General features: G+C 49.1%; 11 protein-coding genes across 11 annotated transcripts; 4 read left to right on the forward strand and 7 right to left on the reverse strand.

Moving 5' to 3' along the window:
- Positions 1-152: 152 nt before the first annotated feature.
- Positions 153-1,513, reverse strand: BU24DRAFT_424256 (uncharacterized protein). The gene has a single exon (XM_033528454.1). It carries the CDS (start codon positions 1,405-1,407, stop codon positions 241-243), a length of 1,167 nt encoding a protein of 388 aa, XP_033381592.1. The 5' UTR covers positions 1,408-1,513; the 3' UTR covers positions 153-240.
- Positions 1,514-1,650: 137 nt separating this feature from the next.
- Positions 1,651-3,775, forward strand: BU24DRAFT_452194 (eukaryotic translation initiation factor 3 subunit D). Its single transcript, XM_033531173.1, has 3 exons — positions 1,651-1,900; positions 1,955-3,182; positions 3,242-3,775. The coding sequence occupies exons 1-3, from the start codon at positions 1,696-1,698 to the stop codon at positions 3,522-3,524; spliced, it is 1,716 nt and encodes a 571-aa protein (XP_033381593.1). The 5' UTR covers positions 1,651-1,695; the 3' UTR covers positions 3,525-3,775.
- Positions 3,776-3,858: 83 nt separating this feature from the next.
- On the reverse strand, positions 3,859-4,767 carry BU24DRAFT_424258 (uncharacterized protein). The gene has a single exon (XM_033528455.1). It carries the CDS (start codon positions 4,724-4,726, stop codon positions 4,004-4,006), a length of 723 nt encoding a protein of 240 aa, XP_033381594.1. The 5' UTR covers positions 4,727-4,767; the 3' UTR covers positions 3,859-4,003.
- A 126-nt stretch (positions 4,768-4,893) lies between these two features.
- Positions 4,894-6,517, forward strand: BU24DRAFT_424259 (TGF-beta-inducible nuclear protein-like protein 1). The gene is made up of 8 exons (XM_033528456.1): positions 4,894-4,954; positions 5,008-5,119; positions 5,170-5,434; positions 5,484-5,525; positions 5,579-5,628; positions 5,678-5,732; positions 5,781-5,871; positions 5,927-6,517. The coding sequence occupies exons 1-8, from the start codon at positions 4,921-4,923 to the stop codon at positions 6,061-6,063; spliced, it is 786 nt and encodes a 261-aa protein (XP_033381595.1). The 5' UTR covers positions 4,894-4,920; the 3' UTR covers positions 6,064-6,517.
- BU24DRAFT_372504 (Pkinase-domain-containing protein) lies at positions 6,468-8,982 on the reverse strand. The gene is made up of 2 exons (XM_033524504.1): positions 7,725-8,982; positions 6,468-7,629 (listed from the first exon to the last, which is right to left on the reverse strand). The coding sequence occupies exons 1-2, from the start codon at positions 8,721-8,723 to the stop codon at positions 6,775-6,777; spliced, it is 1,854 nt and encodes a 617-aa protein (XP_033381596.1). The 5' UTR covers positions 8,724-8,982; the 3' UTR covers positions 6,468-6,774.
- A 471-nt stretch (positions 8,983-9,453) lies between these two features.
- On the reverse strand, positions 9,454-10,899 carry BU24DRAFT_411023 (protein serine/threonine phosphatase 2C; the record flags this gene model as incomplete). Its single annotated transcript, XM_033526023.1, has 2 exons — positions 9,454-10,794; positions 10,828-10,899. 2 exons carry the CDS (start codon positions 10,897-10,899, stop codon positions 9,454-9,456), a joined length of 1,413 nt encoding a protein of 470 aa, XP_033381597.1.
- Positions 10,900-11,199: 300 nt separating this feature from the next.
- Positions 11,200-12,923, forward strand: BU24DRAFT_411024 (U4/U6 small nuclear ribonucleo protein-like protein Prp4; the record flags this gene model as incomplete). The annotated part of the gene is made up of 3 exons (XM_033526024.1): positions 11,200-11,247; positions 11,369-11,405; positions 11,455-12,923. The coding sequence occupies 3 exons, from the start codon at positions 11,200-11,202 to the stop codon at positions 12,921-12,923; spliced, it is 1,554 nt and encodes a 517-aa protein (XP_033381598.1).
- A 2,596-nt stretch (positions 12,924-15,519) lies between these two features.
- Positions 15,520-16,266, reverse strand: BU24DRAFT_233230 (uncharacterized protein). Its single transcript, XM_033522205.1, has one exon. It carries the CDS (start codon positions 16,214-16,216, stop codon positions 15,818-15,820), a length of 399 nt encoding a protein of 132 aa, XP_033381599.1. The 5' UTR covers positions 16,217-16,266; the 3' UTR covers positions 15,520-15,817.
- Positions 16,267-16,705: 439 nt separating this feature from the next.
- BU24DRAFT_411025 (uncharacterized protein) lies at positions 16,706-18,743 on the forward strand (the record flags this gene model as incomplete). Its single annotated transcript, XM_033526025.1, has 2 exons — positions 16,706-17,490; positions 17,588-18,743. 2 exons carry the CDS (start codon positions 16,706-16,708, stop codon positions 18,741-18,743), a joined length of 1,941 nt encoding a protein of 646 aa, XP_033381600.1.
- A 4,346-nt stretch (positions 18,744-23,089) lies between these two features.
- On the reverse strand, positions 23,090-24,629 carry BU24DRAFT_351309 (HCP-like protein; the record flags this gene model as incomplete). Its single annotated transcript, XM_033523688.1, has 4 exons — positions 23,090-23,158; positions 23,410-23,545; positions 23,599-23,769; positions 23,962-24,629. 4 exons carry the CDS (start codon positions 24,627-24,629, stop codon positions 23,090-23,092), a joined length of 1,044 nt encoding a protein of 347 aa, XP_033381601.1.
- Positions 24,630-25,852: 1,223 nt separating this feature from the next.
- On the reverse strand, positions 25,853-27,144 carry BU24DRAFT_411027 (uncharacterized protein; the record flags this gene model as incomplete). The annotated part of the gene is made up of 4 exons (XM_033526026.1): positions 25,853-26,264; positions 26,335-26,652; positions 26,729-26,988; positions 27,064-27,144. The coding sequence occupies 4 exons, from the start codon at positions 27,142-27,144 to the stop codon at positions 25,853-25,855; spliced, it is 1,071 nt and encodes a 356-aa protein (XP_033381602.1).
- Positions 27,145-27,946: the final 802 nt, after the last annotated feature.

The raw sequence follows: 27,946 nt of genomic DNA on the forward strand, positions 1-27,946 counted from the left end.
TTGTTGAGGCTCGAGAAATGTTCGTCTCCAGAATGTATATGTGGAATGCGGACTGCCGCTTGGCATCTGATGTTTCAGCTGGACCCTGGTCGTTGGCATTGGCGCCGATCAGTACCAATCCTCCGAACTCACCAAAAATAGCAGATCGCCTTCCGCGCCTTAACCATGTGTTCCATGGTAGAAAACCTCATCCTCGAGGACAATGCATATTTGTGCTAATTATGAGGGTATTATTGCTCTTTAGATATATCGTATGATGATGTCTTCCCCAGCGTCCAACCACGATGACCGAGTATGAACCAATTCTCCACCACTGCAAGACCACAATGAAAGCCAAATGTGCTCAGCACATTCGCCCCAACAGTATAATGATATTCTACCTAGAGAGTTTGGAGCAGCATTCCTATGCATGCTAACGCCCCAGCCCAATCTTCCTTGACGTATATGCTCGGATGTACGACGCCAAAATTGGTATTGGGTGTCCAATGGCCATTCTGAACACTCGACTAGCCAATGACCCCTTTCATCATTGGTAAGATTTCTCGTGATCTTGGATGGCTTGAAACGTCCTTCATGTTTCTTCTTGACATTGCTTAGATATGCAGTAATCTGTGATGGTAGACTATTGGGAGCGTTGATCGAGATTTCTGGAAAAGGTGCATAGACCTCGGTGGGGATCGAATTGAAATTGAATGATCTTGATGTTGCTGCTGTGTGAGCAACCTCAACATAATCAAAGTTCTCGCCTTGTTCGGGGGCAAAGATTTCTTTCAAGCCATTCGAATCAAGAGTGCCGCCGCAGTTGGGAGAATCTTCCTCTGAGGGCGGAGATTGGGAACTTTTCCGTTGTACTGAATCATCCTCAGATATTTCATCTTCAGCAGAAGAAAGCTGCCCATCCAACTGGCTCTCCAAAGCTGCAGCTGCAAGTTGAGAATCTTCAATGTATCCAATTTCATGACTTCCAATAAAAGTTGAATCGACATGCGCCTCGCTTTGAGATTTCTTCATTGATCCATCCGATATGCCTTTCCATCCGGTCTGATTTCGCTCTGGTTGCTCGATTCCAAAAGTGAGCTGCGTACAGTCTATCGTAGAGGGAAATGAATGTTGAGCAATATGGAGTTCTCGATTTCGAGCTCCACCATCCGGTTGAGCATCTATATCCGCTGAAGACACCCATGACAGACTCAGTGAATCCGTAAGAGCTTGGGCGGGGCCAGGTGTGGTAGATATAGTATTAGAAAACTCTGGACCGAGAAGTTCCTGGGTTTGACCTCTCGTATCGCTATTTTGGACGGGAAGTTCAAATGGTTCAAAGTCGTAATAGGCCTTGGCTAGGTTGCGGAACAGTTCATCATTTCGTCGGGTTGCTGGGGTGGAGACGTGCACTAGTATCTCGTCCATGACCGTTCGTTGAGTAAGGATCTGGACTCTCTAAACTTGCCATTTTATATTTATGAAAGTCTAAAAACCACTGAACTTTGGCTGTATAGCATGTAGACAGCAAAAGGACCAAAGAGGTCGTCTAGCACTGGCATCGAAGGTTGGACTTGTATCCTCGTCGTGCGCTAACCCCAACACGGTATAGCATCATTTTCCCGCACCCCAAAAGTTCGACTTCGTTCGAAATTGCCCCACGATGGTATAAGTTTACTCGCACACACCCGCGACACCGCTTCTCACATAACAGCTATGGCTCCGGCTTCGCTTTCGGATCTCATCGCTGCGCTTCCCAGCAATGATGGCTGGGGACCACCAGTGTCGAATGAGACTATGCTCGATGGTGTCCCATTCGCACCATACTCCAAAGCCGACAAACTCGGGCGCATGGCAGACTGGACCGAAGGCAAGGATCGTGATAGGCAAGGACGCCAGCAGTATGGTCGAAACTACAGAGGTATGTGGGGATAACTCAATCTCTGCGAAATACAATCCTAACTTGACCCCACAGACCAGCAAGCATATGGCGCAAACCAACAGACCAACCCCTTCGCCATTCAGGCGGCCGAGGAGGAGGCTTCCTTCTCCGTTGTAGACAACACCCGAACTTCAGCAAGGACCCGAGGATTCGGAAGAGGAGGCGGCACCGTTTTCCGTGGCCGAGGACAGCGGGGTGGACAGACACAGCGGGGCGGACGCGGAGGTACTTTCCAAAAGGTTGGAGGACGCGGTCAGCAATACGATAACCGTGGTGGACGAGGTGGAAGGGGCGGAAGGCGATTTGGTTGGAGGGACGACAAGCCCCAGCGCAATAGGGATGCTTCGGTGCAAGTCAAGCCAGACTGGAATGTCCTTGAAGAGATTGACTTCGCTCGTCTCAGCAAGCTCAACCTTGACACTGGTGCAGGCGAGGATATTGACGATTACGGATTCCTCTACTACTACGACAGGAGCTACGACAAGCAACCCGGTGCGAAGACCTCGGAGCGGAAACTCAACGTACTGGAGCGCGCTGCCTACAATGTTACTACATCTAGCGATCCCGTTATCCAGGAGCTTGCCGAGAAGGATGAAGCCACAATCTTTGCGACCGACAACATTCTCTCGATGCTGATGTGTGCCACCAAGTCTGTTTACTCGTGGGATCTGGTCATTTCAAGGAGAGGCAACAAAGTGTTCATCGACAAGCGCGACAGCTCCAACTTGGATATGGTCACTGTGAACGAGAACGCCACGGATGCCCCACTAGAGATCTCAGAAGGCAACAAGGACTCCATCAACAGCCCAGGAGCCTTGATGTTGGAGGCTACACACATTAACAATGTGTTTCCTCTACAAGTTGTTCAGGAGTCAAAGACCTCCAAATTGGATATGTCCCATGAGCATCCCTTCTACAATGAAGATGTGGAGACCGACCCGCCTGCTTCGAAGGCTTACAGGTACCGCCGTTTCGATCTGTCTTTGGACCGCGACGACGAGCCTCTGCATTTGATCGTGCGAACCGAATTGGACGCCGTTGTCAAGAACAACATCAATGGAGAGGACCAATACATGACCATCAAGGCTCTCAACGAGTTCGACAACAAGGCACAAGGATCCGGCGGTGCCTTGGACTGGCGAACGAAGTTGGCAAGCCAGAGGGGTGCTGTCTTGGCCACTGAAATGAAGAACAACAGTTGCAAGTTGGCTAGGTGGGCAGTGCAGAGCATTCTTGCAAAGGCTGATACCATGAAGCTTGGGTAAGTTCTTTTCCTTTCACCATTCAAATATCTATCAGTAATTTCTAACCGCATCGCAGATTCGTCTCCCGTACCAACCCGAAGAACAACAACGACCACGTCGTCCTTGGTGTTCTAACCAACAAGCCTCGTGACTTCGCCAACCAGATGGCATTGAACCTCAACAACGGATGGGGTATTGTTCGCACTATTGTCGACATGTGCCTGAAGATGGATGAGGGTAAATACGTGTTGGTGAAGGACCCCAACAAGCCCATGCTTCGTCTCTATTCCGTTCCCGAGAACACTTTCGAGGAGGAGGTTGAGATGAGCCAGGTGGCTGAGGAAGATGCCGATGAGTAAATCAAAAGGAGCAAGAGGTCATAATATGCAATGGTAGAGGTTTCTTTCTTATCATGCATTTTGATCATGCATCGTGGTATAGGAAAAGCATGAAATTATAACGAGTCTCTTGTAATGCATGTCTAACGATATGATGCTTGGGAATGGTTTAAGGTTGAAAGCCACTATTAAAGGGAGGCTCGGTACTCGTAGATAGAATCCAATATGTTTGCCAATCTATTCGAACCATGTCTGGCATCTGCATCACTCGGCATGTGTAGCACTCTTCCTCCAGTGCGACTCCAAGAATTAGTCTCCTTCATCTTATTTTGTCATTCGCAAATTGCAAGTTATGTGGCTAATGTGAAATTGTATTTCATAAGCGCTCCGTCTCTACATAAGCCGAGTGATCATACATTTCTGATATATATATATAGTACATCCGCGAAGCTACAATTGCTCAATGGCATGGAACTCGGCCTCTAACGTAATGTAGAAGCTCATTGTGTCTTCAATGATTTTTCATACTCATCTAGGCTCTTGACCTTGACCTCGGATATCTTCAAGACAGTGTAACGATGCTTGCTCTTCACCGTCCTGACGTGCCTTTGCCTCCGCTTTGTCTTTTCGATGAACCGCATTGGCTCGCTCTCAACACCGACCACTGTGGCGCGACATGTGAACAATCGGTCGTCAAGGTAGAAGGTCTTTTTGACAGCGTCCCTTGTTCCTCTTTGGGGCTCCGGGGCCTTCAATGTGTAGTCTCTTGAGCCAATGTGGGTTGCCCGATTCAACCGTAGGATATCTCCTGGGCCAACGTTGGGCATCAGGAAAGGTAACCGAACTTCATCTCCCTCCGTAATCAGGTATGGATGTCCGTGGATGTGGATTGTGAGGTAGTGTGAAGACTGGGAGTGTAGAAGTGGGAGGAGTCTTTGAATGGAAGGTGTGAGGCCAGTGCTCGTGATGTCTTCGCGCGCGTTTGGTGTTGGTTTGATCGATGACGAAGGAGGAATCGACGTGTTGACAGACGCCTGATTTTGAATTTTCTCCTTGAGATCCTTAGAGATATGCTGTCCGGATTGAACGAGTTGGTCGGGGACGTTGCCGGTTTCGAGACTGTGGGATACGGTGGTGATGGATGCACGCATTGGGAGAAGGAAAGTCGGAGGGAGAGCACATCGCGTCTCGAGGATCGAGCGCCGGAGCGATTGAGCAAACATTTTGAATATGTGATATGGTGCAATGCTGCGTTGCGGCCTCGTCGTTTTTTGTGAGTTTCCTAGAAAGATGAAGTTTGAACGTGCCACTAGTGCACAGACACTAGAAATCTTGGCGCATGGGGGAATCCAATATTTTTTTGCCGCTGGCTTAGACTTCATCAATACCTGCAAAAGTTACAAAATCAGTCGCAAGTATGCCTCAGAACGAGTATATCGAGCGGTGGACGAGTAAGTGCTTTGCGATCTATTTTGCGTTCATCTGTATACTAATTATGCGCCAGAACTCCACGGCAAGCGCCTCGACCACGACGAACGGAAACGCAAGCGCGAAGCCCGAGAAGGTCACAATGCCAGTTACAAGGCGCAGAACTTGCGCGGTCTGAGGGCTAAGCAGTATGTCAATGTTTATGACATTGAGGAGGAACTATACTAACAGCAGTCAGGTATGCTGAGAAGAGAAGGAAGGAGAAGATTCAGATGAAGAAGCAGATCCGCCAGAAGGAGGAGTCGAAGGTTAAGGGCAATGAAGCGGCGGAACCCTCTTCGGAGCCTCTGCCGCAGTATCTGCTTGACCGATCGGACCAGAAGTCTGCAAAGGCTTTGAGTTCGCAGATCAAACAAAAAAGGCAGGAGAAGGCAGCGAGGTTTTCTGTGCCTCTGCCCAAGGTCAAGGGTATTACAGAAGAGGAGATGTTCTCCGTAGTCAAGGTGCGTGTTTTCACCATTGGTACATGAGCCTCATACTGACAACTTTCAGACCGGAAAGAAGACTGCGAAGAAGAGCTGGAAGCGAATGATCGTATGTATACTCGCCATTACATGATAAAGACGTCCCACTAACTGTTTCTGAAGACCAAGCCGACTTTCGTTGGTCCCGGTTTCACTCGACGACCTGTTAAATAGTGAGTGAATACGCAGGAGTTGTCCATCAATTCACTAACGCAACCACAGCGAGCGCTTCATTCGCCCCATGGGTCTCCGTTATAAGAAGGCCAATGTCACACATGTATGGCACAAAACAAACTACACCTCAAGCAATACTAATAATGAATAGCCTGAACTCAACGTGACTGTACAATTGCCAATCATTAGCGTAAAGAAGAACCCCCAGAACCCCCTCTACACGCAATTAGGCGTCTTGACTCGTAAGTTTCCCACCAGCTCGTTGTCTTTATGTAGCATCTGCTAAACCACATTTAGGCGGTACTATCATTGAGGTCAACGTTTCCGAACTCGGTCTGGTAACAGCAGGTGGAAAGGTTGTTTGGGGTCGTTATGCACAAGTTACCAATAACCCCGAGAACGATGGCTGTCTCAACGCTGTTCTGCTCGTGTAATTTGACAGGACCAGTAAAAAAGCACTTGCATAAAGACCGGCGTTGTGGCGATTTCACACTTCATTGGGCGTTACGATACGATGATATCTTGCGTGCTCTTGCACAAGTTGAACTGGAAATATGGATGTGGGATATATAGTTAGCTGAATGCTATACCCTAAATAGGGACCATTGCCAGCCTCAGAGTTCCAGTTACGATGCAAGGTTTATTCTTGTGAATTGCACTTGTTGAGATGAAAGTGGAAAATCCTCTGTTGGCTGACAGGAGTGCACTGTCTGAGTGGCTGGGGTGAACGCCATTGGGAGTCCTCATATTAGAGGGGAATCCCTTGCTTATAGGAACTTCATACATTCATGAAGCGTTCTTGCGCAAATATAGATACGTCACTAGGCAGTAGAGGGACCATTTTGAATGTGAACAGACTGCTTTTTAGGTCCACGTTGACCGCACTGTCAGGATATATACAAGAAGCACCTCCAACTTCATTAAACAAAGAATAGCACTGAAGCGCCATGTGCAACCAATTCGCTGCGAAACGCCGGGCTTTTCCAAGAACCACCCACTAATCCAAGGGTATTAAAAAACTCAAACTGAAGAAGGAAATGCTAACCGAATAAGATCATGGAATCCACTCGATCAACGTCGTGGTCGTTAGAATGAAAAGAATTTCCAACAGTGGAGGATAATTAAACCAAAACCAGAACTTGGTGCTACCGGCTTAGAGGCGCCACTTGTTGTTCATTGCCCAGTAACTGTCGTATTTTCACGTAGAATTGATGGGGATACGCCTCGATCTCTGCGTCTGTTGGAGGTTCTTTGCTCGTATCGCGGAAACGTTTCGCAACATTCTGGATGATCTGTCCAAGAAGAGCTTCTGGAATACGCAAATCATTCCCGTCGTCTGAAGGAGGCATGGATGCATTCTCTGGGTATAGGAAGGGATCTTGTTCGCCAAGTAGTTGCGGAATTGTTGGTCGATCGGCAGGGTTTCGTTGGAGACATTGACTCAGAGTATGCTTCAGCCCAGCAGGAACCCTGACATCGCCAATGCCAAAATCTGGATATTCGATATTATAGCTCCTGTCGATAATTTTGAAGACGCGGGCCATCTGATTGGCGATGTGGGCGAATGGTGGTTTGCCGTAGACCATTTGGTACAGGATGCAGCCTAAACTCCAGACGTCACTCGGCTTCCCCAACTTCATCATCTTCGCTGCGCTTCCAGAACCAAGCTGACCCCTCGTCCCAGAATTGGTATCTTCTAAGCTCTCAGGAGACATATAATTGGGCGTTCCCACGTGAGAGTCGCGGTGTACGTTCACAGTGTTGTCAATATCGATAGCGTTTGCGATGCCGAAATCGATTAGCTTTAAACGTCCGCGTACGAGCAGAAAGTTTGCAGGTTTGAGATCAGAGTGGACTATGTCATGGTCGTGTACAGCTTGTACACACTCAAGCATCTCTTTCCAATAGTAGCGTGTGAAACTCATGTCCAACCTGGCGTCTTCAGAATCAAGTTTCATACGAATCACATGTGCTAAATCGGACTCTCCAAGTTCCATGAGCTACAAGGGTTCGTTAGCATTGTGTAAATCTAACATTTTTGCGACTTCAACAGGTTGCAGAACACCGAAGAAGACATCGGATAAGTGGCACTCACTACGCTCAAGATTTGCCGCGACTCGTCCACCTCCCAGTCATACAATTGCACCACTCTTTCAACGTTATTCAGCTTTCGCAGGAGATCGATTTCTCCCTTGTACCCACGAACAGCGGACTCGTCTTGGTCCTCCAACTTGACTCGTTTCAAGGCTAATTGCTTGTAATTCTCAGCCATAACTCGATACACCGCCGAGCTTCCACCTCTTCCAATGCGATCCATCTGCGAGTAATGCTTTCCGTTTACAGAGAAAACACTTCTCTTCTTTCTTTCTCGTGTCTTCGTTGTTGCTGCCCCGGCGGCAGCAGTGGCAGTCTCTAAAACGGACATCTTGGGAGGCGGTGGAGGTGGTGCGGGTCTATGAGGTGTATTCGTACTTTTAGGTTGTAGGGGGGCAGGTCTTTCAGGTTTCTCATCTGCCCCTCGATTTCCGGCATTCCTCTCGATAGGTGAACGTGGCTGCAGAGGTTGGCGCGGGCTTATATCGGCAACCTTCATAATTGAATCGGGTACTTTTTGATCCACTGCCTTCATCACCGACATTGGAAGGTTCTCTTGATCCCGGGATGGAGGATGGTCTTCCTCACTCTGTGGTGTTCGTCTCAGTCTCCTCATGGGTGCTCCCCTCAGTGGAACCCGTTTTATCCTTAAGCTCGGGGCGGGCGTGACAGTATCCTGCACAGGGGTATTTGAGCCTGACCCATTCCTTGATATTCGAAGCTTTGGTCTGCGTCCTGCGGCCTTCTCGGGGGAGTTGACCTCGTTCTGCGCCAGTAGAGCCGTCGTCAAAGCGCTGAGCTTCATTGGTTGCGGGATCTCGTCATCGGAGCTATCTCCTATATCGATGTTCTGCATCATAGGTGCATTTGCAGCAAAACCATGCGATTGACCCAGGGCAGAAAGTGGAGAATCTCTTCGGTGCATAGGTCGGATCATCGACGACGAGCGCATACGGCCGACGCCATTGTATCCTACGGGCGTCGGGGATGCTGTCGCCATTGCGCGCTCTGTGACTGGTCGCGCGATTTCCCTTTGGATCGTACCAGGAGACGAAGTTTTTTCAACTAGATTTCTCAAGTTGATGCGATATAAGGGAAGACTGCTCGAGACAACAATCGCGGTTTGCTGGGATCCGGTCGCGCAAAAGGCGGTTATAATATGTGCTAGCGTTAGCAAACGTGTTGTAACGAATGTCGGCTATGTCCAAACATAAGGTGCGAATTAGTTGCTAGCTGTGATCGTAGTGATGCTGTAGTTGTGGTCGGTGAATGCTGTCGAGTGAAAGGGCGCGTGCGGATCTGAAGTTCGCGTGGCCCTGGTTGCCTAGCAACCGATGTAAACATGGGGATCGTTCTAAATCCTCACACTTGACCACTATTGTACACGATCACTATCGAGTCGAGACTAGTACCAATTCTCGCATAATAGTTAAAAAAAATCATGTTGGGAAGGGATTGAGATCGACATGTTGTCTTATTGCTGCATGGATTCATTCGAGACATATTTGCAGACAATCCCAAGTACCTACATATGAATCCATCTTCAATGAATGAAGTGATTTATATGTAGATTACAGTAACCTTTCAGCGATGGTCCGAAACAACTCTTGTAAAACCGCCTCCCACATATTTCTAAAAAAGATGATTTAAAAAAAAAATGAAACACCTCCAACTCCACCAATGCAAAATAGTGATGTATGCAAATCGTCCCACAGCACCAATCAATACGCTTAACTATCTTCAATGACGACTGCAATCACAACTGCAATATCGTCTGGTTTTCCTCCGTGCCAATTCTCTCCTGGATAATATTTCTGCACTTCCCTCGCAAATGGGCCATCTCGTCTAGTATCAAGCCCCGTGTCTTTCGCTTCTTTGGCGATTGCAATCGCAAGCCTAGCTTGAAGTGATGATCTGTCCGCCCTCTGGCCTGTTCTGGCTTGAGTAAGTTGTGTAAGCGTTTCTCCCACCTCCATGACTCCATTATTCTCTTTCCACGCACCCAACTCGACCATGTTTCGACTGACGATGCTGAGCGCGTCCTGTGGGCTCAAATTGTCCCAAACACCATCAGTAGCAAAGACCAATATATCACCATGCCGCACTTGATGGTGGGAAATATCTGACTCTTTAGGCAAATCCGAAAGGGTGCTCGGCCCCCCAAAAACAGCCATCTGAACAAGCATACGATGGGGGGTTTTAGAAAGCTGGAATGGCGTATTAAAAGCGTGGGTCTGGGGTTGGGTGAAGTGCCGCACTGCATTCAACCCAAGGTGCATGAAACCAGAATCGCCCAAGTTGGCCACTTCCACGCTGCCATTGGGTTCTGCGACGGCGATACACGCCGTGCTTCCGCCGCCGATAATGCTGTCATCGCTAATGACTTCATCATAACCAGTCTGAAGTAAGTCTTTCGGGTGTAGTGAACTTCCTTTTGACCCTTGAGGCCATGCCCTGGCATTGCAACTCATGTATTCGCACAATCCATGCGAAAAATCAGCAGGATCGAGACCCGAATCCATCCATCCGCCAACTCCGTCTGCGACACCAAAAGCTGTAGCTCCCGTGGTTCCGATCTGGCTGTAGAAAAAAGCGTCTTGTCCACTCTTCGCCCGATCTCGTTTCTTCTTACTTTGCTTGCATTCTCGGAGGCTCAAGCGGTTCTCGATGTTTTCGAACAACTCGTTTGTGTACACGTTCGATTTCGCGTTGAAGCGATCGCCTTTGGCAGCATATGCAGCGGCGACCTGATAAGAGAACTGCGGTGTATTCTTCCAGCAAAGGGGGGCCGAGTGGAACAATCTAGCTCCTGCAATATTCACGCATATGTCTTTGTTGATAGAACAGACCGCCGGAGAAAAGGGGTTTCGTTGGACTGGTAATCGAGTACTTCTGGCTGAGGCGGTGGATGCGAATGTGGACACGGACAACCCTAGAAGCAGGAGGCCACTCCTCCTAGACTTCGGTACGCTCCATGCACTGGCAATCAATGACATGGCCGTAGCCAGAACCTTGTGCGGGAGACAATGAGTTAGCAATGGCCGAGTTAGACAATCGTGAGAAGACGATCGCTGGGATTGATCATAGCGACGGAGATTTCGTACCTGTGTCAAAAGCGGAATGAAGTAACAGAATCTTTCCGACCAGGGAGATTCACGGCGCACCATTGGCGTCATGGCACTAGCAACTATCTGGGGTATAACTGTTGTCAATCAACTTTAAGCACAAACAAATACAATGCAAGTAACACAAACAGACCTTATGAAGCAGTAATCCGAATACTGCCTCAGAAGATATGACACATCTACCAAATCAGCATCTCCGGCCCCAAACCCCAGCATTGCAGCTGCGTTTCATCCCGGTCTCCAGCCCTATCGGATTAACCTCGGACCGACCCCAAATTCTAGGTAGCTCATCCAAACAACTCTTAACATGACGTTCCTCGTGCAATCTATCGCGAGAGCCAAAAAGCCACGATGAGTACGCATCCTTCTAGGCAGGCATACGTGGAGGAAGATGGAGAGGTAAGGCACTGTTGTTCATTTGTTTGCTCAGTTGGGGATGCGCTCCCAGAGAACAAAAGTTTTAATCCCATGCTAGAGTGGTGCAGCATGTGAATTCTAGCTGACTGGACTTTTGCAATAGGGCGACGCAATGGAGGGCATTGACCTTGCCAACGTTCGTGAGTATTGGTTCCTAGCCTTAAAGTCGTGCTTCACTAATGAAACCAGCTATCGATCGCGATCACTTCATGCCCAGCGCCGCTCCTGGATTGGCAAATGAGAAAGCGTCCGAAATACTCTCTCAATTTGACCGCAAACGAAGAGCTGCGCAGCTGATAGTTCCTACCGCCGATCGTGATGTGAAAGCCAAACTCCGCGCGCATGGTGAACCGATAACGTTATTCGGAGAGGGCCCATCTGACCGGCGTGATCGTTTGCGCGCCTTCCTTGCGGATCAAGCTGAAGCCGCCGGTGATGACCAAGATGTTGCGATGCAAGATGCAGATACAGGCACCGATGAGCAGGAAGAGGAATTCTATACACAGGGTTCCGAACTCCTACTTAATGCAAGAAGGCACATGGCAACCTATTCGCTGCCTCGTGCGAAAGAGCGAGTCGCATTTCAGAGGCAGGAAGCTACTATACCACTCAAAACACACATCGAGTTCCGCAACCAAATCAAAGCACACATACAGGACATTGATCTGTACGGTTCACAAACTTCGGACAGGCCTGTGGGGATTGTGCGATTCTCCCCTAATGGCCAGTACGTTGCTTGTGGAAACTGGGGCGGAAAGCTACAGCTGCTCGAAGTCCCAAACCTGCAAGTGAAGAAGTCGTACCGTGGAGGACATAAGGACCGAACCTCTGGTATCGATTGGGTACCAGGAGCGACCCTCCCAGACAGTGGAATATCATCCTCAGATATCAACTTCGCATCCGGAGGCGGAGGGGGCAAAATCAACCTCTGGTCCTTGGATTCCGATACACCTTTAGGTACTTTGTCAGGTCACAGTGAGCGCGTATGCAAGATCGCTTTCCATCCTTCTGGGCGCTATCTTGCTTCTGCTTCTGATGACACCACCTGGCGTTTATGGGACGTACAAACCATGCAAGAGTTATTAATTCAAGAGGGACATTCGAAAGAGGTACACACTGTAAGCTTCAACACTGATGGTTCCCTGGTAGCGAGCGCAGGATTGGACAGCATTGGGCGTGTCTGGGACATTCGCAGTGGACGTGTTATTTTCATGATGGAAAGCCACATTAAGCCAATCTACGGACTAGATTGGAGTACAGATGGCTTCCGTCTTCTCTCTGGTTCTGGAGATGGCTTCATGAGGTGTTGGGATGTTCGAGCCATGCGAGAAACAAATGCCATCGCCGCAAATACCGGCGGTGTAACTGATCTACGATGGTTCAAAGGTAGTGATGGACCTGCGAGCGGTCAAACACTCTCGCAGAACGAAGCTGGCGAATACAGACCGAAAAAGGCTTCTACCCTTGTGGTATCTTCTGGTTTCGATTCCAACATCAAAGTTTTCTCCGCTGACGACTGGGCGCTTTGCAAAACGTTGAAAGGGCATACTGGAGCAGTCCTCAGTACGGATATTTCAAGAGATGCCGCCTGGATCGTCAGTGGTGGCAAAGACCGGACGATTAAGCTGTGGTCAAGAGACGACCAGGAGGGAATTTGAAATATTTACACCGAGCCTCCACGATATCCGCATACACATGGTATATCTGGTCACACTCCCGAAAATCACATTTCCACGTTTTACTAGGATTTCTCGTCGATGAGAGGTAGCAGCTTCCCGCTGGTATGTCTCTCAGCTGCTGTTAAAGGCAGGATGGACAAAAAGATGACACGATAATTGAGAGCAACTTCGCCATTTCTTGGAGAGGAGAAGGAAGTTGGTGCGGCGCAACACGAGTGATATACCCATGGGAAAGACAATTTCAACTTTGTTCGCTCAAGATTTTATACATGATTCACCTGTGCCGAAACCATTGTGGACGAAAAGATTGCTCCAAATCTTGTTCTATTACTTAGGGAAAGAGTCGGACTTAATTGAACCCTGACTATGCAGCGTTAATTCATCAGGACATGCACTCATCTGCAAATTCGTTGAGACCAGCAATACGTCGATAACGGGCGACTACTGCACTCATCGAGCCAGAGCGCTCACCGAACCGCGTTTCGCCCGAAGTCACTGTACTGGGAACACACTACCATTGAATGCCACATAGCAAAGCTTGATCTAGAGCATCAAGGTCAGAGGCCGAATAACCCCTCTTCGCTCATTCATACGATTGTCACGCATTCACCGTGTCATGGTGATGAGCTCCGGATCATCTGTTGTGTGTATGCTTCAGCCACAGATATCTCGCGCTATTGCCACGAGATTGCACCAGCCCCAGATTACATGAGACAAAGCATGCGACTATCCTTTCATTGCTCCTAGGGCAGACTATTGTCCTGTCGGTGTGTCTCAAGCTAACGCTCACAGTAAGGGGTAGCGTGCGTCTTTACATTTCTGTCGAAATGTCTAGAAACTGGACAAATCTCTATCTCACCGCAAATTCTAAGTTGACAAATTGAATTCTTCAAAGGAACATATCTGATCTCAATGTTTGATCTAATGTTCGATCTCATAGATCGTCTAAGCCCTAAGGTACAAATCTCAAGTCGTCGGCCTCTGGCGACCCTTCACCGCTATACCCTGACGCACGCGGGATCCACCTTCCAACAGTACTGGAAGCAGGATAGCCGGCCGGGAGCTACAGTAGTATCCTGTAGATGCTCCGTACATATGGTAGTCATCGCTGGTTAATGCTTGGTGATTTGACGCTTGTCCGAACATTTGCTTTGACTCATAGCAAGAAAAAAACTGCACTGTGGTGCCAAGCCTTCAATTGTGATTTTGATGCAAATATCTTCCACTAGGAATTGATCCCTTCAGTCCAAGCTCCGGCAAAGGGCTCCACCTACCTTACAGACACAATGGGCACGTTGAAGATTGCATCCTCTGCGGATGCCGGGTGCACCAAGGTATCCCCAGCCATTCAGTGAGGGCGCCTCGCCTTTGTCGCAGCCACACCTTTCCAAGAGTGGACAAATGTAACTTCGCCTTGCGATTGGGCTCCGAGGCAGTGATTACCCTCGTCGGTATGAGGTCCGGTCAAAGGGCATCTACTGTCTCAACCAGAGGGCTTATGAAGCCTTTAAACAATTTGAGTGGACTGAAAGTGCCCGCTAGCGCCAGGATCTGGAAGGCCTATCTACAACATACGACGCGCAACTGTGCGAGAGAAGATCAGCAGCACTCTGTAAAGTCGATCCAGACCAAAGCAGGCGCCTTCTGCATGCCGGCTCGAGCACCGGCCGCCTGAGACTTCAGAAAATAGCAGTATGGCTGAGTCCTAATTTTCAAGTGGAAGCACAGTGCAACGCGAACACAAAAAACATTAATGTGGGAGGCATGGTCTTATTCGCTGCTTGGGGCGTTACACCATGTTGAGCGGCGCGTACAAACAAAGACGAAGAAAACAAAGCTCTGGCCGAGACAGCACCGATTGCGATAATCAGAGACGAGGCTTGTTTGTACTGTCATTTTAGAAACTAAAGCTGTCAGGGTAAGGCCTGGCAGATGTCTCCTTACGATGGCAGGGAAGTTGGGAGTGCGTAAGGACAAGATCTAGCGAATGGCATAGATTGGGAAAAGCTGACAAGATGATCCCTCATGCTGGTACGAGAATTTCTGGATGTTGATTGTGGGACAAGGGCTGTACTGTGGCTGTTGTGTTGCTGGGTTGCTGGGGTTGCTACAAGACGAAGACGGTACCTTACACCAGCCTATACTCATGAGAATACTGAGAATAGCACAGAGCAAGGTCAAAGCGAGGAGACACAGGGAAGGGGAGGTGTGGTTTTCTCTCTCTCTTTCTTGATGGGCGGTGAAATGACTCGTGGTCACGCGAAAAAGTCGGAACATTTCCACCGATGACACAATGATGGAGTACCAAGAGCAACGACTGAGAGGGTCGACCCTGCGAGCACAGGGACAGGGCGAACGAAGTGGGAAGTTGGAAGAAAGAGTCGCCTGACAGTCGCAAAGGAGGCCGTCATCGCGATGGGATGGGCTCAGGGTTGCAAGTGACAGGATTCCTGACAGCCAACCTCGTCACCAGCCTCAGTGACTTCTTGTTCAGTGCAAGATGTATTTGGAAATGTACTGTCGGGAGGGAGGTGTACTCCCTACTAAGCGCCCCCTCTATCTCCGCAACGTGCTTGCCGGGCTTTGCGACTTGATAATCCCATAGCACGTCCACATGTATACAGAGACATTTCGGAAATGGTAAAGAGACTGCTGAATACGGAGTCTGTTGCCAGTTTTCTTGCAGCATTCGGCCAAGTACGCTGCACAGAGAGACAGTGCAGTGCAGTTACCCACTTACCCACGCACCTAAGTCCTTCGGCCGGATCCTAGCTATGGAAAAGGGCCGAGCCGCAGGCTCTTAGAGAAGAAAAAGAATTGCACCAACACCGGGCTCCCGCTGCCGTACCATACAATGGAATATGGGAATGGCCCTAGGTACCAAATCCGTATAGAGAGCCCACTCTGCTCGTGGAGACGTGCGTGCCAGGGCGCCGGAAAGCGTGAATCAGCGCACCAGGCCCAGACAACGAGTGAATGGCAGCATCAGTACAGACAGGCAGACAGACAGACAGCCAGCCATGTAAGAGATACGATACAATCAGAGTCGGGGAAAGCGGTGCGCGCCCGCGTTGGGAGACAGACGGCAAGGAAGAGCCACCACGACGCCAACGCAAACAAGTCCACCCACACCACACCCCCTCCACCACCACCATGATGACCCCCCCGACAGACAGACAAGACAGACAGACAGGAGGGAGAGGAGAATTACAGAGTGATGAGTGGTGCAGGCATTGCCATCCAATCGATTGTGCAGTAGTCTGCCAATGCATGATATCCTGGCACAAGGTCCAGGGCAACGAATGAGAAAATCGATCTGATCCGTCGTCCGGCACACGCTGCCTTTCCTTCTTTTCCTTATCAATACCCTGCTCTGCCCCCCTCCCGCCGCCTCTTTTCTTCCCCCTCCCCACTCAGACTCACAACCATCTCCCTGCTATACAAAGTACGCCGTCTACTCTTGTGACGCGTACAGTATACCCTCAAGAGCAAAGTCTTGCCTTCGATCGTTTTCTGCCTGGACGTGGATTGAGAATCGACTGTCCTTGCTACTTTTGGCCGCACTCTTCGCCGATTATTTGGTATTATTTGGTATTGTTTCCCTTCCAACGTTGCGGGGAAAATCGCTGCCACTACTGCTATTACCGAATCGGGCTCGTCCACACCGCCTGTTGCTCAGTAGTAGTACATCTACCTGCTTGAGCCCACCACCCACTTACTTCCAACAATACCACCAGTACCCACACACACACACACATCCCATGGATTTCCATCGTCCTTCGTCGACATTGAGCTCTGTGGACAGAAAACCATCCTCTGCTTTCTCCTTCGACGACGGCACTGCATTGGATGCTAACATCTTGGACACCCCCACCATGATGTCCCCTACAACAAGCACCCAGGGAATCTTCTCCCCTGATACTTCTCTATGGGACGACGCTACCTTTGGTCAATTCGTTGATCGGACAGCCACCAGCTCTGTCGTGAATCACAATGGGAACAATCCGTTCTTCACTGAGCAGAGCAACAACCCCTTCGCCCGCCTGCCTGCCAACCAAGCCGCTACATACGGCCAGCAGTCATGGACCGTAGAGGACAACTCGGGATCCAGAACCCCTACTGCAACGAAGCCCATGAACCCATTTGGTCCTGGAAACTTCGACTCTTCAGCCTCCACATTCGTTCCTCAGCCCTCCCAGCTGCCATATCATGGTCTACCGATGCAGGCCAACGTAAGACCAAGCTCTGTCTTTCCCCCGAATGTTCCGGAACGACCGTTGTCTCCCCACACCAACTCCGAGTGGATGGCATTCAACCAGCAAGAGATGGATGCTCGCCCTGGTCCCAAACGCATGAGACCCAGCTCTCCCCCGAGATCTTTCTCCCCTCGTCGTGACGGAGGTATCAGGAAGAAGAACGCCAGGTTCGACATCCCTGCCGAACGGAACTTGATGAACATCGACCAGCTCATCGCCAACTGCTCCAACGAGGACGATATGAAGGAACTCAAGCAACAGAAACGACTGCTCCGCAACAGACAGGCCGCGTACGTACCTCCATTTGGTCCTGGTTCTTCCTCATTTGGTTGCTACCGTCCATTTGGTTCATTCCCTATCCTCCGTTTCATGCTAACAGTTGCACAGGCTTGACTCTCGTCAGCGTAAGAAGAAGCACACCGAAGAGCTTGAAGAAGAGAAGAAGACTTGGACCGACAAGCTCTGCCAGCTCCAGGAAGACTTCCAACGTCTTGAGCTTGAGTACAACTCCATCGTTCAGGAGAAGGAGGCTTGGTACCATGAACGTCACGAGATGAGCCAAATGATGAACCAGCTTCAGTTCGATAAAGAAGAGCTCGTCCGTTCTCACACCCTCGAGTCTGGTGAGCTGCGAAAGAAGATCTCCGTCTTGACTGAGAGACTCGAATGCTCCAGCACCGCCATGTCCGTCGCGCCCAGCTCTGCCTTCACTGACTTCGGCATGGACAACCTCAACATGGGCAACAACGACTGGGATAACTACATCTTCGTCGACGATTGCTTCGATCCTGACCAGAACAACGCAGCACAGCAGCCGCAGGAACAGGCCCTCGTTGTCGCTCCACGAACCAAGGATGCCGACGAGAAGTCCGGCGCTTCCGGCCTGTTGCTTATGCTGTTGCTCTGTGGCGCATTTGTTGCAAGCAAGTCCACTGGCTCCACTGCCCCACCCATCCCCCGTATGCCTGATGAAGTTCGTGCCGCCTCAGCCACTGTTCTCGACAGTATTTTCAAAGATGCTGGTGTCGCTCCGACTCTCGCCGAACACGGTGTCGTCGCTAGCCATGTCTCGGGCGTCGAGCCTGCTCCCTCTGGCATCAACTGGATGAAGTCTACGCTTTCTGGCTCCGAGTTGGCAGGAATTTCTGGTTCTACCTTGGATCAACTGCATGCTCAGCTCTCTGGCCCGACAAAGGACCAGGAGAACGAGCAGCTGTTCTCGCTCACTCCCGCCCAGTACAACAGTGTCAACTCGATGGACTTTTCGCGTACACGATACAGCATTGCCAGCGATGACTTCAGTGACCCCCTGTCTCCCGGTTCCCAACCTTCCCACCGTCGCAACCTCGCTGAAACCTTGGCTGCCATGCGTGAGCAGAGTAAGGGATCAAGTGCCGCCGACATCTACACTCGAAGCCTTCTCTGGGACAAGATCGCACCTGAGGTTGTTCACGAGTTCAAGCGCATTGTTGAGGAGAGCGCTGCTTCTTCTCGCCCCGGCACCTCGGACGGCAATGTTGCCAAAGCTGAAAGTGTTGGCTAAATGACCACGCCACAGCATTCTGACCCGTTTTCTCCTTCTATTTTCTTATTCTTTTCTCATTTACAGCGAGCATTATCTAGCATACTCTTCTTTCCCTTGCAAGGGGTCCCTTTCTTGGGAAGTTTTACTTTGCATAATGGGTCGGACAACCGTCATTTTCGCTTTCAACGCTCACACGAGCATCGCATCCGCCATATTTTCGATTCAAACATTTAACATACTTATATGCATCAACGGCGGCTTGTATTTGTTCTTTGTGTTGCTGATGGATTGCACACTCATCACGCACTGTTTCTCAATTATTCTTTCACGCTCCAATACCAGGCGGCAAAATGGCTAAATGGTCATCGCACGCACTGGATTGTTGCTTATTATTCCCTTTGTCTGATCTCCTATTATCAAGCGAATTTGGCACAGAAAGGTTGTATGGCTTTCAATTTGTTCATAGCGTAGCGTAGCGAGCGTGTCTCTTTTTTTTCCTTTGTCCTGCGATTCTTACGACCGACACGGCGAATCGATTCACGAAGCAAATAGTTGGATGGAAACATATGTTGCAATGATTTTGTAAATGACGGCATGATCTTGAAGATAAAGTTTCTCTAGTACCTATTGGTCCTTATCTTGATGGTTTGAAGAGACGGATTCTTTTTGGAAACCTAGGGCAGTGGCAGTTGACAGAGCATGGTTTTCCCCTTTCCTTTCAAAGCGATATTTTATGAAGAGATGTTTGTCCAAGGGTTGCGATCACCCGAACTGATACATGCAGGTAGCCTTGTGCACCTCCTTTTTGTTCTTCTTTCTTCACGTTTGGTTTCTTCGCCAGATTGCGAACAGGACCCGTCGTCCGCGGCTTTTTCTTCCCTTCTACAGAGATACCAGACTTGATTGGACCTACCTTTTTTCTTTCTATTTTGTTGGCGTTCGCGTCGAACGAGGATGAGGAGATGACCGTAACAAGGCAGCTATTCCTATCAATCAAAACGTTCCACCGCGACTTGCTCTTCCCACTGTTTACATCACTGTTTGCCACTTTGCCATGATCTAGAATCTACATTTGCATGGGAGACCGTCTCCAGACCCTCCACTTAGGATTGCCGACCGACGACTTGGACCAACGAAAGTCTGTGACGGTGTTGTTCCATACAAGCCTGGTATTCACGCTTCAGAATATTCACACCCCACGCTTCGTGCGTCGTTCGCGTAGCTATGGGTACTGAATCGCAAGCAAGCAACCCCCAGATTTTGTGCCCTTGCAATCCAGTTGCATTTGCATATCATGCACCCCATTCTTTTTGCACGCATTGTGTGCATCCGCATCAAGACTCCGCTGCACATCACTGACCTGAATTTGTTTGCTTTCTTTTTAACAGCACAAAAGAGGCCCCATCATCATGTACCCCACGCTGCCCGCTGTACGCACGACTCGACCCGCAGAGACAGACACTCTGGATCTGACCTGCGTGGAGGACTCGCAGCAGAGCAACGAACCAGTCGTACGGCAGAGGAGGAACAGTAAAGACGTACCCCAGATGTCGTACTCCCTCAACCCGTCGTCCTGTCCCTTCAACCCCCATCCCCAATCCCATCCCAAGTCCCGAGATTGGACTCCCCGTTTCCGACCGAGACCTATGGGGATTCCTGCCCGCTACGCCGTCTGCCAAACCCACATATCTTGCTTCTCAGCCCGTTGGCGTTGGCTGCGGTGCAACTCGGGTGCGCAGCGCAGCTCCAGAATGGTGGGTGGCTTGGACATTACTGGCCTGACATTGACTCTGCTTTGACTGGCACCCACACGCAAATCGTCTCATCTTGCCCTGGGCCCATCCATCATACGAGCGGGAAATCAGAAAAGCCCACCCTCGCAAGCGATTTCTTTCCCCCCCCCCTTCCTCACCCACGACTGACGGCACATTCGTCACCACTCAGCCCCTGCTCCGTAGACTACCCGCCGACATATGATCCCGAAATCGCGATCGTGACTGTCTGCCCGCACGGCAGTAGGGATCATTCATTATTTCTCCCTAGTCCCGCCCTATGAGCAGGTTTATTTTGGAGTTTTATTTTGCGTACCATCATGTGCGAGGGACTACTGAAACATGCTAGATACTAGTATTGAACGCCGTGCAGGATCAAGTCGCTCGTGCCGTATGATTGATTATTTATTCCATGTAAGTAAGATCTTCGAAAGTAAACGCGATGTAGTGTAGTGGGGAAAAGGCTGAGCGGCTGGGCTGGGGCTGGACTGGGCCTTCCTTTGGGGTGGATCAGATCCTTTACTGACTGACATTTCGGAGTGGGGATCTTTTGATCGTCGTCTTCGTCTTCGTCTTCTTCTTTTTTAGGTTTGTCTCGCACCACCACCTTGTTTCGGTAGGGTTTATGGTAGATAAAGATACCGAATGAGATTTCACGTATTTCGTATTTTCACTTTTATTATCGTTATCACTGCTGTTATTATTATCATCTGTTAGTTATTCACATTAGGCACACATTAGGCACATAACTGATCTGCGTGTTTAACATTGAAAGAACGTGCACACACCTAAACGAAAGACTTTGAGGGTGTGGAGGACCACATCAGGCGAGGGCGTACATACACACACACACACACACACACACACACACATTCACAAGCACAAGCACAAACAACACCCACCCACACTGCTCACACAGTTCCGAGAGATTCACCGATGAACGTTGGAATTAAAGTGTGACAGCTGACACCAGCATAACGTACATGATAGCAATTCGACAATCTGGTAGGGCATGGTTACAACGAGATCAATAATAACAACATCGTCCCGCGATTTTAGTCTCTTTCGAAGGTGGCACGGTATGGGGCAAGACAAGGCTATTGCTAGCAATACACAGTAAAGTGCCTCCTTCCTATACTGCCTACAACAACTGCCAGTACGAGTACTATTGCCACCACCCTCGCTCTCAGATTGCCCGTTTAAGAATTCTACCCGAACGATTGCGTAGAGAATATGTTCCAGATGACCCAGAGACCCCGCCACTGCTGTATCCACCGGTAGAGGGGAAAGTGACAACGGCCGTCAGCCGGGTCGCGCCATCAGAGGGGTATGGAAAGAAACAAACAGGGTATGGAAAAGCAGGATCTAGCTAACTGCAAGATATGTGATGCAATAAGATTATACAGAACGATAAACCCCCCCGCGGCAAAACAGGTAAAATTGCAGAAACAAATCGACTGGCAGCGGATGCAACGGGACAAGGCATTTAGAGTGCGGGGGGAGAAGTTGATGCTGGTTTCGAGTGAGCGTTGCTCGACTTGGCGACCTCTATTTGGGGTTGTATTTGTCCTTCCAGATCCTACAATAAGATATCGTCAGCACGTGCTCCATTACTATAATCCGACTCGTTGTGCAAATATCGAAGAGACTGATCCGGGATTGCCGTGCAGTTGAGTCGAGTGGATGCCATGTAAGGTAGGCAGCCTTCCCCTCCATCGGCTTGACTTGTTGTTTTTGTTGTTCGTTCATCATGATAGCACCTGTGGATGGAATTCAAAAGCCATTCATGCATCCGCTTTTGACGACACCAAGTGTTGGACAGGCCAATGTGACACTCCATCACGAGTGCCCCTACTCTGTCGTCGCTTAGGTCCGTCATCGGCATCCACACGCTTTGCTTCCGCTTATTGAATCTGGAACCGAAGCCAGCGACAGCACGCCACGTGTATGCGCAAATAGGACAGTCCCAACGTGCCGGGTCCTAGCGAAAGCGAATGATATGTCGTACCCTGGGCCAGCTCTAGAATGGGTATAGCGAGACGTCCATGGATGGAGAGAAAGATGTGACCGTGGGGGGTGGACGTCTGCGGGAATGAGGAATGTGACAGGGCCCAAACCACAGCGGAGAGGCCCGCTTAGATTCCGCACGGCTGAGGTGCAGGGGTCCTTTCGAGATGGAGAAGGCGTGTCCAATCAATTTGCCAAGGCGGATAGTTTTCGAAACCATAAAGTGAGAGGCTTGCTCCCAATCGGGAACGGTCATGGCGACGCTTGGTGGTGCTGTATTTCCATTATTCCATCCACATCCCGAGCATTCGGCTGTTCTCTCATGAGAGCCCAAAGGGCGTGCTCAATATCTCCAAGCACGACCTTTTAGCAGAGATTAAGCAAGAAAGCGTGACGGGACCTTGCGGGAACGAGTAATTCCGATCCCGTCAATGACCGGGAACCCGCCAGCGTAACGGTGCTGTCATGGAAGGATGCATTGGCGGCCATCGCGGATTGGTTTTACTCCTGCTTTGGCGATCCATACAATGATCTCGATGGATAACGGATGTGTTGACCGGGTAGGGAACGATAACGAAATGGTACTTACCATGTGTTACCTAGTTGTTTATTGCCCTTTTCCTCAGAGAGTCGAAGAAACTGAGCCGCTTTGAACTGTCAAAGTGTCAGATACATTAGCCGTGTGTTTTCAGTGATGCCCAAGAAGTGAGGCTTGAGAATTTGGGATATCTGTGTCCCGGTGGTGTTCCGTGTGATTGGCAGAAGAATCACGATGCTTACTTGCACCATAATTCGACCGTGCCGCATCGTACGCAACAATACCAAAGCTGATCGGTGTCGAACTGCTCGACGCTCTCCCACTTCAAATCCACGGACGGACAACACAGAGGCTGGTTTTGACTAACCTTGTCTTTCTTACATCCGAAGCCTTCAAGATAGCACCAGGCTACTTCGTTCATAGCATCAGTGTCACCTAGATTAGCTGCCGTCTCGTAGTATTGCTTTGCGGCCACCGGATCTTTCTTGATGCCCCAACCATTCCTGTCACCAGCATGTCAATGGTCAGGTTTCTGTTGAGGGTTCCCAATACTCACCGGAAGCAATTAGCCAGCTCGTACATGGCGAGTACCAGCTCGCCTTTTGCTGCTCCCCCCTTCTTCATACCCGCTGACAGTGCAAGTGCCTCTATGTTAGCACTATTGGAAGCTGCAAGATTGAGATATGTGACGGCCTGTTCGAGGTTCTTTTCACAACCCCAGCCATGCCTATTCAATGTCAGCCTCACGTGTTGTTGACAACATGATCCAGGCGTACGACGCGAGGAAAATGTACTATCGCGGCCTTTTTTTCATGGTAACCTTCAATGGATCCAAGGAAAAGATCATGACCTTCCCCTCAAAACAAAGGTATAGCACATGAACGATATATTTCAGGCACCAGAGATAATGTGAACGTACCGCAGAGCAAGCCCGTAAAGGACTTGACTGAGAGCATTATTCTCTCCATTCGGGTCTGCCAGTTTCGCAAAGAGCTTAGTCGATGCTTCAAGATTTCCAGACTCATGTAGTCGTATTGCCTCCTGTATGTTTGTATCTCCTGAAGGTTCGCTAATGCTTCGACTCCTCGCTCGTTGTGACGTTGCATTTCCACCCTCGTGCACCGGCGTCGTGCTCCCACTTTGGCTCAAAACGCTTCCTTGCACCATAATGGTTGCTCTTTTTTCCCACTTGGCCTCGTCATCCTCGTTGCGCGCAACACCCTCGTTTACGGCAGGCAGGTTCCCTGGGACGTTCACCGAGCTCGAAGATCTACTTCGACGGAAGCCCGAGAGCATGTTGTCCCCCTTCCCGCGATGCTCGTCCCCCCCGCTCTGTGTCTGGGATGCATTGCTTGACCTCCTGAACCTCCCAAAAGATTTGTGCGAGTCTGGCGAAAGCAATGGCTGCTGGCGCGTCGGGTCGCCAGGGTAATTCGGTGGCTCGATGCGCTCCTGAGTATTGGTCGTCGTGCGCATAAACGTAAACTCTGGAACATCGGGAGATAAAGGAGGTCCAGAATGGTCACTTGAAGCAGTGCCTTCAGTCTTGATTTTGTCTCTCTTCTTCAATAGGTCTCGAAGAGGCATCGTGGTCAGAGTTTGGTGTTGCGCGTCGCTTGGTGGGGCGCGGGAGTCGTGTGGTTATACCGATACGGCAAAGGGGCAATGGCGGCTGGTGACTCTGTTTGCAGGAGTCACTGGATTCTGAGTGTCGTCCTATATCGTCGGAAACTCTTCGAAATGATGTTAAAGTACATTGGCGGCTGACCGAAAGATGTAGGTGGTCGCATCATGAGGTACCGTAGGTAGGCGATGGCCAAGCACAGCCTGCCTCAGCTTCTCAGCCTCCATCGGCTTGATTATTTAAAGATCTTTGACATGCCTGCAAGAAATGCTACAACAAAGGCGAGTTTGCTTTATGGTCAGTCTAATTCCTAATATTAATATACTAGCTTCGAACTTATACTATTTGTTTTCAGTGCTATATATTAATTTGTTTGAGTGCTATGTCTAAGGCACAAATACATCGACAGCTGTTGAACTGGCCTTTCCCTTCTCAGCGCAGAAGTAATTCATACTGCCAACACCAAAGACGTCCCTCAACATACATAATTATTTCAAATATAATTTCTCTTCCACGATGCTGGTCCATCACGTAATCATTATGTTCCCGAAGTGCGTGGCAATCCTTTTTTATGTCTTTCTTTCATTGACTATTACATCTTTCTCCTGATTCTGGGCTATGTATTCTATCATCGAGACTGGTTGTGAACATATCCCAATCGAGTCGCTGAAGGACTTGAAAACACAAAGATAGAACCTTATGAACGGGGTAGGATATCCAATGGCTATCATGCCGGAGGAAGGAACGCTATGCGCTATGAACTTATGTGAGACAGTCTGAGAGATAGGTTTTCCTTGACAGTGTTTCTTTCTCAAATCTACAATGCCATTCGGAACAGACCCAAATGCCAGAAGATTCCAACACGATTATTCGGATTGTTTGCTCACGAGAGGAAAAAAAGCCAGGGATACCGCGTTGCTATCTAGTTGGAAAGCGCGAAACAAATCCTCACATGAAGGGTTATCGTGATGTTTCAACAAAGGAGGTTCGCACGATTCTGGAGAATAGGAACAAGTATCTTGATACGTGTAAATTCACTTGATATTTAGAATGATGATACTATTGCCCCGTGTCCAGTCTATGATAATCTGGTCTATGATAGTCTATGATAATGTATATTCTATAGGTACCTGTCTATGAAATGATCACACCCAACTCCGAGTCTCGAAAAATTCTCGGAATCTCTTCATTCATTGCCCTTGTTGAGATTTTCCGGGGCCATGAGTCTGCCCCCGTTATGATCCCTGACATATTTCTTGATTTGCGCTCGAATTTCAACAGCTTGCTGTTTCTTTTCCGGCTCCAACATCCACCAATAGCCAGTATCTGCATTCCAACGAGCAGGCCAGTAGTCAACCTGATTGCGATAATGGTGATCTCCGTCACCAAGAATTCGGTTCACATCACCTTTACTCCCTACCCAGAAATCTCCTATGAGCTTCACAGTCTTTGGTGCTTTGAGTGAAAACTTGGCACCTCTATGGCCTCCAATTCTCACCGTGTCCTTTTTATCGAGGACATTGAATATCGAAAATGGTACAGCGTCATAATTCCGTGCCTCTAACTCCGCAAAGCGTCCCTTGTATCGCTTTGCGAAACTACAACGTGAAATTCTAATTAGCACAAACGTCTCATCTGCGTAGAGAGAATTACGAGAAGGGAACTTACTGAAAGACGTGATCAATGAGGAGCTTAGTGGCATCCACAGATCTGCCTGAAGTAGAGTGATCCACTAAGAGAAATCTGTTTATAATCAGACCATCAGCAACTTGGTGGCTGTCGTCCTCTTGTGTTACAAGGAACTTTGGACGAAGATAACGAGCGTAATATTCCGTCAGGTGGGCTCCTTTCGTGCCCCAGTCATTTCCAGGTAATTTACCATAGCCTTCAGGATCGTTTTCACGATCACTGAATTGCTCATATCTCCTCGCTTTACTCATAGGAATTGCCCCCATTCGCGGGTGGTTAAAGCAGTAATTCATATAACTGAACACAATTAGCCTGTTGTACATTTCGGCTTTGATCCATCATCCAAGAATCCCCCCCCCCAAAGTTCACTTACCTGCCACTGTTACCGACAAAAAGGACAAAGTCTCGAGGACGCAGTCTTGTCACAATCGCGTCACAAATTTCTTTAAGGAGCCTAAGTTGCGGCTCTTCAAACAATGTGGCACGCTTCTCAACCTCTCTCTTCTCGCTTTTTGGCGGCGGTTTTGCGCTTTTTGGCGGCGGTTTTGCGCCTTTGAGTGGAGGTAACTTTTTGAACCCGATCAACCGATTGTATGTCTTGCTATCCACATCGTCATAACTGAGCAATTTCTTCTAAGGGGGGCTTTTCTTCCATCTGAGTACGTTATTAGATGCCATTTCAACCAATCGTTCACGCAAAGAACGTACAGATGCCGGGGGCATCGCTCTGGTGTTCCACCGAGTTATGTTCCATCGAATTGTGTTCCATCGGAGTGGCATGAACCACATTTAAAAAGACAATGACTATGGTCAAGAGACCAGACTTTCGATTGACCATTACGATAGATATGCCAAATAGTTTGAAGAAGGTTGATTTGTCAGTGTGATATTGCACTGAGCTGGATAGAGCATACTTCCTATTCAGCATGAGGATGTGGTCTTTATAAACACTGCATACCGCCTCGTTCCACCTATATATAAAGAAGAAACAATCTGGCTACAAGAAACAAAGCAATGAATGTGACATGAACGCAAGGATAGACCTATGTCGTCGGCACACACTTTCGCCCGTTATGATGAGACAGCATAGCAGTAAAGCGAGTACAGGGTATGTTGAGATTTGGACACATACAGATTGAGGGTATCAGTACCGGACTTTTGGAATTTGGAAGAATGGCGCATCTGAGAGTCGGCTGTGAAGGCATAATCCTTCGTGGTACCGATGGGAGTAGAACAAGTGAACAGATTGACAAATCGAACAGATTATAGTGTATACAAGGTTGATGTAAGAACATCCAAGAGGGCTTTTGTGGTATATCGATGGATACATCCACTGATAGGGTGTCGGGACCGTCATGGAAACTTCGCAGATTGCACTCACTCGGGCGAAAGTGTGTGGCGTTAGGTCGTCCGAAACATGCTAGGACTTCTATCGTGCTTGTCGGGTGAATATCAGATGCCTTTGGCTTTCAAATGGTGCAGTTATCAAACTGGTGCACCCAATAAATTGGTATGGACGTGCTGTTTTGATGCCGGCGACAACCTAACAGTTGATGTATATAACATGGCATATCGTGTTGAACAGCAAGCG

The sequence above is a fragment of the Aaosphaeria arxii genome (genome assembly GCF_010015735.1).
Source record: "Aaosphaeria arxii CBS 175.79 unplaced genomic scaffold BU24scaffold_6, whole genome shotgun sequence".
Classification (NCBI taxonomy): Eukaryota; Fungi; Ascomycota; class Dothideomycetes; order Pleosporales; genus Aaosphaeria; species Aaosphaeria arxii.

Excerpts from the sequence above, each read along its gene's own strand:
- BU24DRAFT_452194 (XM_033531173.1), top strand. The coding sequence starts at position 1,696 with ATGGCTCCGGCTTCGCTTTCGGATCTCATCGCTGCGCTTCCCAGCAAT. Across the intron at positions 1,901-1,954 it reads GTATGGTCGAAACTACAGAG|ACCAGCAAGCATATGGCGCA; the intron begins GTATGTGGGGAT and ends TTGACCCCACAG. Across the intron at positions 3,183-3,241 it reads GCTGATACCATGAAGCTTGG|ATTCGTCTCCCGTACCAACC; the intron begins GTAAGTTCTTTT and ends ACCGCATCGCAG.
- BU24DRAFT_233230 (XM_033522205.1), bottom strand. The coding sequence starts at position 16,216 with ATGCATTGGCAGACTACTGCACAATCGATTGGATGGCAATGCCTGCAC.
- BU24DRAFT_372504 (XM_033524504.1), bottom strand. The coding sequence starts at position 8,723 with ATGGCGACAGCATCCCCGACGCCCGTAGGATACAATGGCGTCGGCCGT. Across the intron at positions 7,630-7,724 it reads CGCGGCAAATCTTGAGCGTA|CTCATGGAACTTGGAGAGTC; the intron begins GTGAGTGCCACT and ends GAACCCTTGTAG.
- BU24DRAFT_424258 (XM_033528455.1), bottom strand. The coding sequence starts at position 4,726 with ATGTTTGCTCAATCGCTCCGGCGCTCGATCCTCGAGACGCGATGTGCT.
- BU24DRAFT_424256 (XM_033528454.1), bottom strand. The coding sequence starts at position 1,407 with ATGGACGAGATACTAGTGCACGTCTCCACCCCAGCAACCCGACGAAAT.
- BU24DRAFT_424259 (XM_033528456.1), top strand. The coding sequence starts at position 4,921 with ATGCCTCAGAACGAGTATATCGAGCGGTGGACGA. Across the intron at positions 5,435-5,483 it reads AGATGTTCTCCGTAGTCAAG|ACCGGAAAGAAGACTGCGAA; the intron begins GTGCGTGTTTTC and ends GACAACTTTCAG. Across the intron at positions 5,733-5,780 it reads AGAAGGCCAATGTCACACAT|CCTGAACTCAACGTGACTGT; the intron begins GTATGGCACAAA and ends AATAATGAATAG.